Source organism: Temnothorax curvispinosus, unplaced genomic scaffold (genome assembly GCF_003070985.1).
Source record: "Temnothorax curvispinosus isolate PA1 unplaced genomic scaffold, ASM307098v1 QBEX01016800.1, whole genome shotgun sequence".
Taxonomy (NCBI): Eukaryota; Metazoa; Arthropoda; class Insecta; order Hymenoptera; family Formicidae; genus Temnothorax; species Temnothorax curvispinosus.
In genome coordinates this window covers 501980-515459 of record NW_020226580.1, presented here as the reverse complement: position 1 = coordinate 515459, position 13480 = coordinate 501980, and the positions used below count along the sequence as shown (strand labels likewise).

General features: G+C 44.8%; 1 protein-coding gene across 1 annotated transcript in view; it reads left to right on the top strand.

The window, feature by feature from the left end:
- LOC112466992 (hemicentin-2-like) overlaps window positions 1-12219 on the top strand; it is a 40322-nt gene extending 28103 nt beyond the window's left edge. The window contains 18 exon segments of the mRNA XM_025035393.1: window positions 5-106; window positions 185-481; window positions 580-941; window positions 1019-1387; window positions 1459-1645; window positions 1719-2006; window positions 2139-2408; window positions 2504-2735; window positions 2816-2992; window positions 3078-3244; window positions 3340-3522; window positions 3555-3755; window positions 4171-4326; window positions 4839-4976; window positions 5806-5996; window positions 6378-6738; window positions 7158-7215; window positions 8346-12219. Of these exon segments, the coding sequence (XP_024891161.1) occupies window positions 5-106; window positions 185-481; window positions 580-941; window positions 1019-1387; window positions 1459-1645; window positions 1719-2006; window positions 2139-2408; window positions 2504-2735; window positions 2816-2992; window positions 3078-3244; window positions 3340-3522; window positions 3555-3755; window positions 4171-4326; window positions 4839-4976; window positions 5806-5996; window positions 6378-6738; window positions 7158-7215; window positions 8346-8430 (3824 nt within the window). The 3' untranslated portion in view covers window positions 8431-12219.
- Window positions 12220-13480: the final 1261 nt, after the last annotated feature.

The following is a 13480-nucleotide window of genomic DNA, read 5'->3' as shown; positions in this document are numbered from 1 at the left end:
CTCTCTATTAACAACATACAAAAGACGAATGAAGGCTATTATCTTTGTGAGGCTGTTAACGGCATTGGATCAGGGTTATCAGCTGTCATTCTCATTTCGGTTCAAGGTATTTCACGTTTAATTATCTTGCATTTTGCCATAATTTCTACTGCGCTTTATACATCTTTTTACAATATCTTTTCAGCTCCTCCGCAATTTGAAATTAAACTGAGGAACCAAACCGCTCGTCGTGGAGAACCAGCCGTATTGCAATGCGAGGCGCAAGGAGAGAAACCAATCGGTATTTTATGGAACATGAACAACAAGAGATTGGACACAAAGAGCGATCCTCGTTACACTATTCGCGAGGAAATCTTGGCCAACGGAGTATTGTCCGACCTGAGCATCAAACGAACCGAAAGGAGCGATTCTGCCTTGTTCACTTGCGTAGCCACGAATGCCTTCGGTAGCGATGATACTAGCATTAACATGATTGTACAAGGTTGGTTTGTATATAATTATACATAACATATTATTAATAAATCAACAAAATATTTGAAGTCAAGATCTAATTTGTGCGTTTTTTTTTTTTTTTAATAGAGGTGCCAGAAGTTCCTTATGGTCTCAAAGTGTTGGATAAATCAGGACGTTCGGTGCAATTATCGTGGGCTGCACCTTATGACGGAAATAGTCCGATCAAACGATACGTTATCGAGTACAAGATCAGCAAGGGTTCCTGGGAAACTGATATTGACCGGGTGCTCGTACCTGGCTCACAACAGAACGTAGCCGGAGTGTACAATCTAAGACCTGCGACCACCTACCACCTTCGAATCGTCGCTGAGAACGAAATTGGCACATCTGATCCATCTGACACGGTCACTATTATCACCGCTGAGGAAGCACCTACTGGTCCGCCAACTTCCATCAAAGTGGACGCTCTCGATCAGCATACGCTCAAGGTAACGATTAGAACAATTGCGTTGTGATCGCTTCACGATACTTGTAGATTACACGCAATAAATGTAAATTTCATCAGGTAACATGGAAACCGCCTCCGCGCGAGGACTGGAACGGTGAGATTCTCGGCTACTACGTTGGATACAGACAGTCGTCGGACAAGCCGTACATGTTCGAGACCGTCGATTTCTCCAAGGAAGACATAAAGGAGCACCACTTGCAGATCGCGAACCTCAAGACCTACACTCAGTACGGCGTAGTCGTTCAGGCATTCAACAAGGTCGGCTCCGGACCAATGAGCGAGGAACGCAGGCAGCACACTGCAGAAGGCGTGCCCGAGCAACCGCCTCATGACACTACTTGCACTACTCTTACCTCTCAGACTATCAGAGTGTCCTGGGTGTCGCCGCCACTCAGCGCGGCCAACGGCGTTATCACCGGATACAAAGTTAGTAAAAACGCGACTCGAGAAGGAGGCATAAAACCTTTTGCAGTAGCGTCTTTAAATATTTGCTTTAGGTCATCTACGGACCGTCCGACACGTGGTACGATGAGAATACGAAGGACACCAAGATCACGTCTTCCAGCGAGACCATTTTGCACGGCCTCAAGAAATACACAAACTACAGCATGCAGGTTCTGGCTTTCACATCCGGCGGAGATGGCGTTAAGTCCGCACCGATTCACTGTCAGACCGAGCAGGATGGTAATTGAGAAACTGTTCAACGTGCAAAAGTATATTTTTTCGGATATACTCTATTTTTCGTGTCTACTTTCAGCACCCGAAGCTCCCATCGCTATCAAAGCTCTAGTCATGTCTTCGGAGTCTATTCTTATCTCATGGCGCCCACCTAGCCAACCTAACGGAGTTATTTCTCAATATACCGTTTACACAAAAGCTGATAACGCAGAAGAGCCGACCAGCCAGAAAGTACCACCGAACCAATTAACTCATGAAGCATCTGGATTAGATAAGCAACTCAGATATGAATTCTGGGTGACCGCTAGCACGAATATCGGCGAAGGTGAAGCTTCCAAAATAGTGGCCTTGGCACCAAGTGTTCGAGGTAATTTCTTATTTCTTAGTTCACTCAAAATTCGGATTTTTTTCGTTACGATAAATTAGTTCCGTGAACCGGTTCATGGTTTCTTATAAATAAAAAAGTGTTCCAAGTTTCATATTTAATGCGTTCTTACAGTACCGGCCAAGATTGCATCGTTTGACGACAAGTTCACGGCAACATACAAAGAAGACGTCAAGTTGCCTTGTCTCACTGTCGGCGTACCCGCACCGGAAGTAACATGGAAGGTACGAGGCGCTACTCTTCAGCCGAGCGACCGACTGAGACAATTACCCGAGGGATCGCTATTCATCAAGGAAGTCGACCGCGCGGATGCTGGGGAATACTCTTGTTACGTGGAAAATTCCTTTGGACACGACACCGTGACCCATCAGCTGGTTGTACACGGTACATAAATATTCCGGCATATGGAGATTTTATCTCGGATTTTATTTACTGACTTCAGTTATCAGTACATTAAAATTAACGTTATATTTTCGCAGCTCCTCCGCACTCGCCGCAGGTCACTCTTACCGCCACCACCACCAACTCTTTAACGATGAAGTTACGCCCTCATCCCACCGACAATGCACCGATTCATGGCTACACGATTCATTACAAACCCGAGTTTGGCGATTGGGAAACCGTTCAGATCAGCTCCACGGCACAGAAATATACTCTCGAGAATTTGTGGTGCGGCTCCCGATATCAGATCTACGTCACAGCTTACAACGGGTAACCTTATCAGAACTTTGTCAGATTTGTAAAGCGACTTTTGCAACGAGAAATTTTGTACACGTGAGAGTCTTTTGCAGAATTGGAATCGGCGATCCTTCAGACATCCTGAACACGCGCACAAAGGGCTCCAAACCGATCATCCCCGAAGCGGCGAGATTCATCGAGGTATCCACGAACAGCATCACTCTGCACTTGAGCGCCTGGTCAGATGGTGGCTGCCCCATGTTGTACTTCGTTGTCGAACATAAGAAGAAGTAAGATGAAAAAGATAATAACACGGCGAACGTTCAGTCCGATATCGAGGTCGATAGTTAAAGGCGCGTGTTTCGCATTCTTCAGGCTGCAGCAGGAATGGAACCAGGTTTCGAACAATGTCAAGCCGGGCGGTAATTTTGTAGTATTAGATTTGGATCCCGCTAGCTGGTATCATTTGCGCGTCACAGCTCACAACAATGCCGGTTTCGCCGTGGCTGAGTACGAATTCGCGACTTTGACGGTGACTGGCGGTGAGTATGGGTGATCATTTGACGCACGGCGGCGACTCGTAGCCGGTGCCAATGGTGACTGGATTGAACGGTCGCCGAAACGTTTTCTGTTCCAGGCACCATTGCACCGGCCCGCGAGCTACCGGACGTGAACGGTGGTGGCAACGACGAAGACCCGATGAAAATTTTCATGGCTAACTTAAATCTGGTCGTACCTGTGGTAGCAGCCATACTCGTCATAATCGTTGCCGTCATCGTGATCTGCGTTCTCAGGGGGAAGGGTCATGGTAGCGATAAAGGTAATCGTTATCTACTCTTTTTCTTCAAACAGGCACGATCGCACCTCCCGTACGTAATGGTAACGAAAACTCCGCGGATGTGAGACGGTACTTCCCATGGTTACCTAGCTGGCTCGACGTAAACGTGGTGGTGCCGGTCGGCGCGACGGTTGTTGTCATAATAGTAGGAATAGTTGTCATTTGCGTGGCGCTCTCGAGACGAACTCGAGGCCCGGAACAAACACGGCTGCGAGGTATCTCTTCAGCCGACGAGAAATATTACGAGGGACAATGTATACAAATTTTTTTTAATTACTTTTACTTGTAAGTCATAAAGACGGTGAAAGTTTGTCAGGAAATGAAACTGCGATGAAAACCTCGAAATCTTAATTAACTAATCAAGAAAAAGAAAATCACAAATATGTTGGTCGTACATATTACCTCTATTTTGTAATACTATCATAATTTCTTGACGATCGATTCACGCGTCGGCCACCCTAGTCTTGAAATCCTCCAAATATTTCATAATTTTCCTCCTATGTTTTCCTTTTATTTCACAAGCGTGGGTGATGGCATATATAATGAATATAATACATCAAGAGTAAGAACAGAAAAATATTGAAATGTACGTGCATCCACACGTTGTTAGATCGACCGTCCTTATTTCAGACGACGTAGTCTATCAGCAAACCGGAGTTGGCGGCGCTACCCTGGACAAACGCAGATCCGATCTTCGCGACGAACTGGGATACATCGCACCACCGAATCGCAAGCTTCCACCCGTACCCGGGTCGAACTACAACACCTGCGATCGTATCAAGCGAGGTACAGTTATAAGTAAGCCACAACTGCCAACACTTACCTTTTAGACAAGTTTCGACTACTTGTTTATAGTTGTTGTCGCATCGGCACGATAGTTCCTTCTTTCATCTTTTCTCAAGGGATACACATCGAGATATTCGCACATACAACGTTAGGCTCCCGATCAGTGTCGGACAGATCCCCAGGCCAGACAGAACCCATACACACAATCATTGCCAGTTTCTTCTTTCGTTCGCCACGCTTCGAAATGTTTTTATATACGTTATCGAGTTTGTATGTCCCTCCAGCGGAAATATAACGTTTATTCCTACTTGTTTGCGCTTACCACGCCGTTGGTGCCTAACGAGTGTCGATTGTATCGACTTACGTATTAATTATTATCTTAAAAAAAAAGAGAATAAAGAGCACCTTCTCCCTAGAGAAACCTCTAAAGAGAACAGAACAGGGCTATTGGCAGAAACAAATCTTGATAGGCGCCAGCGTGTCGTACGACCTTTGTAGTATGTGTTTGATAGGTGGAACTGGCTCGTTAAGGAGTCACTCGACGTGGGATCCAAGGCGACACATGTATGAGGAATTGAGTCACTACGCGCCCAACAGGAGATGCCCACCGCCACCACGTATGGGCAGCGCGGACGGTCTTTCGCACAGAGGTTGGTAATAGCAATTTTGGTTAACGGGGCATCCGGCATTTGCCCGATCGCCCTACGAGATTGATAATCGCAGGCGGCAGCCGGCGATGTTGCTGGCTCATCCCAGCCCGGTCTTCGTAAGTCTCCCTCCCGTTTCGTGAAACTTCGCATCACGTTAACGGCACGTCTCGTTTCTCGATGTTTGCACGTTTCCGCATGCCTGCGTTCATAGCACGCCGACAAATAACACAAATCACATAGGAAAGAACTACATTTATTTGCTCATTGTCTTTCCTAAGACAAAAGTTTCTATGCCCGTTATCGTCATATCGATTTTTAAGATTTTCAGGATAGATAAGAGGAATTTTGAATATTTTAGATCAAATGGATAAGTGAAATTAAAATGACTAATTAATTGAAGAATATAACATTATTTCACATGTAACAAAGATTATGTGATTAATCGATAAGATGATCGGGCGTCAATGAACTCGAGTTTACTTAAATACATGTTTAATAATGCATGATCAATTTATTGAAGACTTAATGATTTAACATAGAATGAGAATCGAGGAAAGAAGAAACGTTAAAGTGAGTAAAAGAAATCTTTGCTCGTTTAAATTTGGATAGAAGGAGCATGTAAAATCAATAAGGGGAAGGTTTGTTTATAAATAATTTTTTTCGATTCCATTCTTGATCAAGCTGAACTTAGAAATTGTCGGAAATAAACTTTACACGCGGGAAACAATCTTTATGGCAATCTTTATGGCAATCTTTATCGTTCAACAATGTCTCGTAGATTTACCGCCCGTAGCGGCAGAGTCTACCCTGGTTGATTGTCCATTTGCAGGTATGGAGGATGAGATTTGCCCATACGCTACCTTCCATCTATTGGGATTCCGTGAGGAAATGGACCCGAGCAAAGCTATGCAATTCCAGACTTTCCCTCATCCAGGAAATGGCCACTCTGGCACTATGGGACCACCCGTGGGACATCCCACTAACGCTTCTGCTCATAGCCGCTCTGGATCTCAGTCCATGGTATTTTCTAATACCTCTTTTGTGTATTTAAGCAATTTATTCTCACGTTATTATGTTAAAATTTTTGAGGATGCAATTAATTATAAGGGAAAAATGCCATTTTACGGTCAGAATAATATTATGTGAATTTTATATACATTTCTTTGCCTCAGCAAACCACGCGCCGTTACTTACGGTCTTGAAACGTCGTCTCAAACTAAAGCTAGAATAGTACATTCTACATAATTAAATTGATAATCAATTTAATAATACTAATACCTTAGAATATAGGAAATACACGATATAGAATTTTTGAGAATACTTGTAAAAAACAAATTATTTTGCAAGCTATATTCAGCAACTATCAAAAACCGTTGAAATCGCGATTGATTTTTCCCACAGCCCCGTCAAAACGGCCGCTACTCTCGAGTACCATCCCAAGGAGGCGGCAGCGGCACGCACAATGTTTTCTCACCTGAATACGACGATCCGGCTAACTGCGCTCCCGAGGAAGACCAGTACGGGTCACAATACGGACAGTACGGCGCACCTTACGATCACTACGGATCTCGCGGATCGGTCGGACGTCGCAGCGTAGGCTCGGCTCGCAACATTCCCCTCTCTGGCTCGCCGGAACCGCCCCCACCGCCGCCGAGAAACCATCAGGATCAGAATAACTCCAGCTTCAACGACAGCAAGGAGAGCAACGAGATCAGCGAGGCCGAATGCGATCGTGATCAGCTTGTCAACCGCAACTACGGCGGTCAGTAGAAAGATTCGCGATAACTCGGAGAACGAGCACGGGGGAGACCATGAAGCTGAGACTCGACCCGGTCCGACCGGGAAAGTCACAAGACTCTTTCCCGTTCGAATCCTGATGCCGGTCCAGCGACATGCTCCCTCTCGGAGGAACGATCTCGCTCTGATTCAGCCCTTACTTACTGATGCTCGTTTCATATGCATTAAGCATTATTAGGCGTACGGCGGCTCATTATGCGGACGTATCGCATGGCGGGCGAGTTGCGAATGAAGAAGACTCGCCGCGGACTATGTGTTTTTCTTTCTTTTTTTTTGGTCTTTTTTAATCCTAATAGTTTATATAGTTTCCACAAATTGCATGTTACGTGTTGTCGTAGTAGTTTAATCGTTGTGTCAATCGTGCCGTGTGTTTTTCTATTTCAGTGAATGCTCGCGGCAAGGACGGCATGACCACCGAGGAGATGCGTAAACTCATAGAGAGGTCAGTAGAGCGCGAGTGAGCTTGGTTAACGGTGAACGGTTTTAATTACACCGTTCCTGCCGCTGTGTCTCGAGCGATTTTAATTTCGCGCGAGAACTGTAATTACCGGTCTCATTATACCGCGGCATTTTCCGAATCGAGCGATGTTTTCATGATCGCTCACCGCGGCATCAGCCGCAATCCGATTCGCCTCCACGATCAATTTTCTTTAATGAATCACGCTGTCGATCGATCCTTTCGATTCGCATCCTCACATACCATCATTCGAATACTTGACTATTTGTGCGCGATTGAATTGTCGAATTGACAACGATCGAGTGCACGGTGGTTCACTAGCGACCTTCGAAGAGCCTCGAATGTTTTAACTATTTAACTATTTAACGAACGTCTGATCTTTTCTTGTTTCATGACTAATTACGCAGGAAGCCGTAAGTTCGTTAAACATAATCAAAGTCAGGGTGTACAAACGTTAAAGACATGTGAAGAGCTTTTGAGATGCGTCATACCATTTTCCACTGATTTTCATCATCCCATTGAAGTTCAGCCCGATTTGTTTTGCGGCGAGCAGAGTAGACCTTTCAAAGAACCTTTCAAAACGTTGCTTTCAGACATGACAAAGTCCCCAGTCTCTATGGAGAACGCTTACTAATACAACATATGTTCGCACGTAGCTTTGATGAATAATGCCATGTGTAACGTGTAGCTGTGTAACTAATTTGACGTTAGAATGTGTGATAAAGATAAAGCGCTGATCGTATTTCCACTGCAGCTAATTGCTACTAATGCTACTGTCACCGCTATTTAACCCGCTATTCGGGCTGCTTACGCCATTAACGACTGACATGTTTACGATCGTCATTTTTATATTTTATTTATTCATAGCATTATCATTGCCGTCATCGCTGTTAGTTAATTGTTGTTATATAGCGCATGTTTTCATATCCAATTCGCGTACAGAGATCTCTTCCTCGTATAACAATTAGGCTAAACAAACGCTTTTGTCTTTCTAACGTTAAAAATAAATACGAAATTTGCTGTACGAGGAGAGATCTGTAAGCGAGTGGGATTTATTGCGTGGTATAAGATGATCTGTCGGTGTCGGATATCAAAAACGTAAATTCCTGTTGCAGAAACGAAGCTCCCGGCCGGCAAACCGGCAGCCCCCACGGCGGTCACGGGGGACTCCTCACACCCTACGATACTGTGGCAGTGTAACCTGTAAATCGTCATCTTCCGTGGTCTTCCGCTTCTCTCGATAGCCAACGGCCGTGAGGAAAGCAGCCGAGAGATGCGGAAATGAAGCGCACGCCAACTCTTCCCCCGGTGCTGTCGTCGGTCCAATTTGCAACGATTTACGATAGAAATTAGAGACGTCGTCGCGAGTAGATAGATTCGATTATCGTGTAAGGTGTACGCGTATTGATTATCATCTCGAGAACGTTATCATCTCGATTACGGACGAGGCTCAGTAGCCCGCCTCGCGAAATGGGACCGCCTCCTTCGCCCTCGCGACCATATCACGCGAATTTTCCTCTTTCTCACACTCTTTACGGCCTTCCGCTCTTTCCTTGTACTTCCTCGGGTACGTTCGTTTGCATTTGATCCTGGGGGAAGGCCAACTCATCGAAACTGCCTTGTTTTTGATAAACTTTTTCGAAACCGATTCAGTCGATTACGCACATTCGGGAAGGCCAGACTCAAGACTGTCTGTACTACTGCCCTTATCGCGAAGGAGGCACGATTCGTGAGGTCAGCCACGATGCTTCGTTCGTAACTCTTTTACGAGTCCTGGAACTCCTCGCACGCACGTTCGATTACATTTGAAATTTTTTTTATACCGATATTGACGATTACCGATCGGAGAAAATGATTTGTGTTTTGATACGTGTCTTCCTCGATGATGCGCGTTCGAACGCGATGTGATTTGTGAAGATACTTGACGACACGAACTTATCAATCGACCATCTATCTTTACACATGACGAAATATTTCGGAGAGACTGAAGGGAAATTGAATTCTCTTGCGCTATCGTTGAACGTGCACGTGGGATTCGAGGCTCGTGAGACTGCCGCGAGAGACTGTCCTGTAGGAAAGCGAACACAGCCGGAAGTCTCGTGTTCGCGGACGCTCAGCTGCGGCAGAGACGCGGCCCGCGATGGTGCTCTCGGCGACGGTGGATTTAACGGGGGTTTTCTGATATATATCCGGGATATAATCCTAGGTTACATTCGTCGCAGGAGTTGCGTAATGGGGGAAAAAATGGAAAAAAACGTATAAACAACATAATATGCGTATACATGAGATTAGTTGGTCGCTTTTTAAGTCATGGTTGTGCCACACTGCCGCTCCCTGCGGGCGTACGATATATAGATACATACGTACACATATACTATATACATATACTGTACGATTTATAATTTCGTAAACGAAGGTTGTGTCCCCACCCCCGCCCCCCACCCCCTTACCCGCCACCCCTTGACGATCGGTGATCTTGAGTCTCGACGTCGCGGAGAGCAAAGTTTATAGGGTACGTCGTCGCTTTTTCGTCTTTCGTCGTCGTCGTCGTCGTCCTTCTAGCGATCCGTTTAGACGATCGATTCGAGACATTCCCATCGCTCGCTCGAAAGGGGAGTAGTCCCGTACACGAAAAAACACCGATCGACTGTCCGTAGGAAGAACAATGCGGCAAGCCATCGAGGGAACGCTTCGATATAACACGGCAGGCCAGCCACATAATACTATACAATACATCATCGCCACGCGCGCTGGCGCGTGCACGCAATATACGCCACACTACACTTGCTGTCGTCCTATATGATATAAATATTTAGTCCGCTGTAAACACCTAATTATCCCCCTCGTGCTAATCTTCTACGATCGATTGCGACGTACCGTACGTAAGATTCACTGACATCGCGACGATGATCGTTACAGGTGTAAGCGATTCGAGTAATAAAAAGAAGCTGGTTTAACGTAGATAGCTTTTAAGTCGGACGGATGGTCGCGAGAAGGCGTCGTTGGATCCTCGCGACGAGGCGAGAGGTCGGGATCTGGGAGGATAACGGAACGTATCGGAGGCGCGAACCGAAAATGGTTTTGTCTGTCCGCGATCGGACAATTGATCTTTTACTAGTTTGACGAACGAACGAACGAAGCGGATGCTTCCCGAGCTTCTTCGCGGGTGCACCAGCCCGACGTCGCGCGACGCCGCGGTCACGACGCCGTGTCTCATAGTTCGTTTTTATCACGATACTATTTCTAGATATATACATACAAATACAAATATAAATATATATTATATATACACTAACTATATATACATACGTTGTAAGTAGCTATTTCTAGGTGTCGCATTTGTTTGCCGAGGCGATGCGCGAGCCGGCTCCCAGTTGGGCGACCGGGCCAAGAAGTACCCTCGAGAAACAGCAATCACGCGGATTGCAATTGTATTCTCGTGTATTTAACTCTGGATCATGTTGCATGAGTTATTGTTCCTTGTTAGTGTTAACCATTAACTCGATTCATCTAATTTATCAGATTTATTCATCGAAAGCAAACATTTTGAAAGTTATTTGATATTGATGTTCTATTTATATATACTATTACATCTCAAAGTGTTAACTTCATTCGAGCCGCAATTAGCACGGCCTAAATTGCTACTGCCATTCTTTCTTGTTACGTATCCACGTGAATGGGATTAAAACTGAAAAGACGCACATACACAGACTGAGAGAGAATTTCCGAAAAGTTCGAACAGAATTTAAAGGGTACTTCATCCGCTCGGGTCGCTTCTGCCCTCGCAGAGGAATTCCTACCCTCTGCCGCTCGAAACTGGCCGCGGCTCGACGCGCCAACGCACTTTTACTCATCGATGTGATTTTAAAAGGCTGCGCAAAAAGCCTCGTGTCTCGTGTATATGTTACGATCGCGCTCTTACCGTAATTAACGTAGCCGTATCTCGTCCCAAGTCACCCTTTACGACTTACCAGTATCACGTTCTACTCACGTAACTCGCCCTCCCCTCGCGAAACTTTGTCGCTTCGAATCGCTTCCGAATCTAACCAGAGCTAATATACGGCACAGGCCGATAATGATGATAACGATATTAATGCATTCGTAAATATAGTAATATGATCACGTCCGCGCGCTACCTTGGTCGCGGTTTATCCTTTTGTCTTAAGCGAAGTGGACGTCCGCGACGTCGCACAGGTGATAAACGTTTTTATGTTGTGAGCGGCCCGGGGTGACCGGCAATAAGGGCTGTGAATGAGGCATTTAACAGACAATCAGTTAAATCGGATTTCGGCTAAACATTAAATGTTTTTCGCAGCTGAAACGAAGTCGATAACGAGTAATAACGATACAAAGACTGAGAATTTTTACGTCCACGTTTGCTTACCGCTTTTCATCCACCTTTCGCTCGCGGTTGCTTTGCCCCTCACAGTAGCATCCTGGTAAGATTGATAATATTCGCCGCTCGTGCCCCTTCTTGCTGGACACCCCCCGAGCCCATCGTTCGCTCGTCGCGCTTCTCCGTGATCGACGTTATACTGCGGTAGTAATTCTTTGCAAGACTCGACGTTACTTTTTTGAGAGACGCCGCGAAGCGTGTCGCTCGCTTGTGTATGCTTGATTGATAATATGCGTTGAAAGCATTTGGCTGTTCTTTTCGTACGACGGCGAACGCGGTTCTTCGAGAGCTCGTGTTCCTTCCCCCTTCCCGCCTTCCTCATCGTCGCCTGTCAAACTCGAAGCGTTTCCTTCGTGTTCCTTTTGACGATCCTTGCGTACGTGCGGAAGAATCGCGGGAACGCGATATCTCGTTTGACAATGGAAAAATAAAGGTGAAAGGAAAAAAAATCCGCGCGCAACGTCATCCGCGCTCGAGGAGACTCGAGGATCCGCTCGCAATGTACCGTTTCCTCTCAACGCCACTACTTTATGTTTTTGTACCAAAGTTGTAGCGTCTAACTTTGCGTTGAATAAAGAAACCTTAAAACGATCGCCGACTCGTGTTTTTTTCTTCAATCTTTTATCAATTATGTGTAAAGAAACGTAAACGTTTTATATCAAGAAACACTTTTATTATATACAAGTAATATAAGCTTTTGTTTTAATGAAAAACTGTTACGGTTAATTAATTACTTTATTTAAGAATAAGTTTAAGTTTAAAGAATAAAGTTTATTTCCAGTTTATGATTATAAAAAAAAATACAATAATTTTATATCACAATTTTTCCTTTTCAAATTTTATGCCTGAATAAAATTGTTGACGTGATAGGATAGAAAAAAAATGAATCAACATTTTTCGCGATAATTCAAGTTTCTTATTTTAATATAATTATATAATCTCATTTTTTTAGTATCAAAATATTTTCGTATCAAAACTTGATTTCATACAAGTATTTCTCTCTCTTTTTGAGATCTCACATTTAAAAATATTGTGATATTAATATCCTTCATTAGCATAAAGAATTATATAAAAAAAAGATAGAAAATAAGTAAGTAATATTTGCGTTGCTAAATTGTGCTAAATAATTCATACATTAAAATTAAAGTAATTTGTATTGGCAATCGTAATAAAAGGCGAGCATACATCAGTATTTATTTTCTATTCAAAGTACGGAAAATTATAATCGCCAAGTTAAAAACGGCGCGTAATGACGCCGCCGCGTCACTCTTGTCGCGTGAAGTTGACCGCGCGGCAGGAGACGACGCGCCCTCCGCCGTCTTGATTACGTTCCCCTCTCCTTTCCAGAACGCGGCGACGGACGGACACGGGACGAATCGGCTCCGGCACAAGTGGCATCGGCGGCGTCGCGCGAGTCATTTAATTGGTAAGAATAGCACATATTAACCTTGTATTCATTATTTAATGCAATATGTAACGCGTAGTATAGATTCAGCGCTCGGGTATTGACGATTCTTTAAAATTCGTGTTTCACCGTACTTGTTCGGTCGAAAATGCATCGCACGGGCAATCGCGAAAGTAATTGTATTTTCGAATATCGCGATATCGCGGATATCTATATTAAGAATACTAGTACGCCTATTCGCTAGAATACAAGATGACAATCGTGCTAAAAGGCGAGCGTATAGTATTTGCTATCTCAAGGTACGGAAAATGCATAACCGCGAAATTGTAACGGGACGCGTAATGACGTCGCGTCGATCTTGTCGCGTGAAGTTGACCGCGCGCGGCGGGAGACGACGCGGTCTCCGCCATCTTGATTACGTTCCCCTCTCCTTTCCAGACGCGGCGACG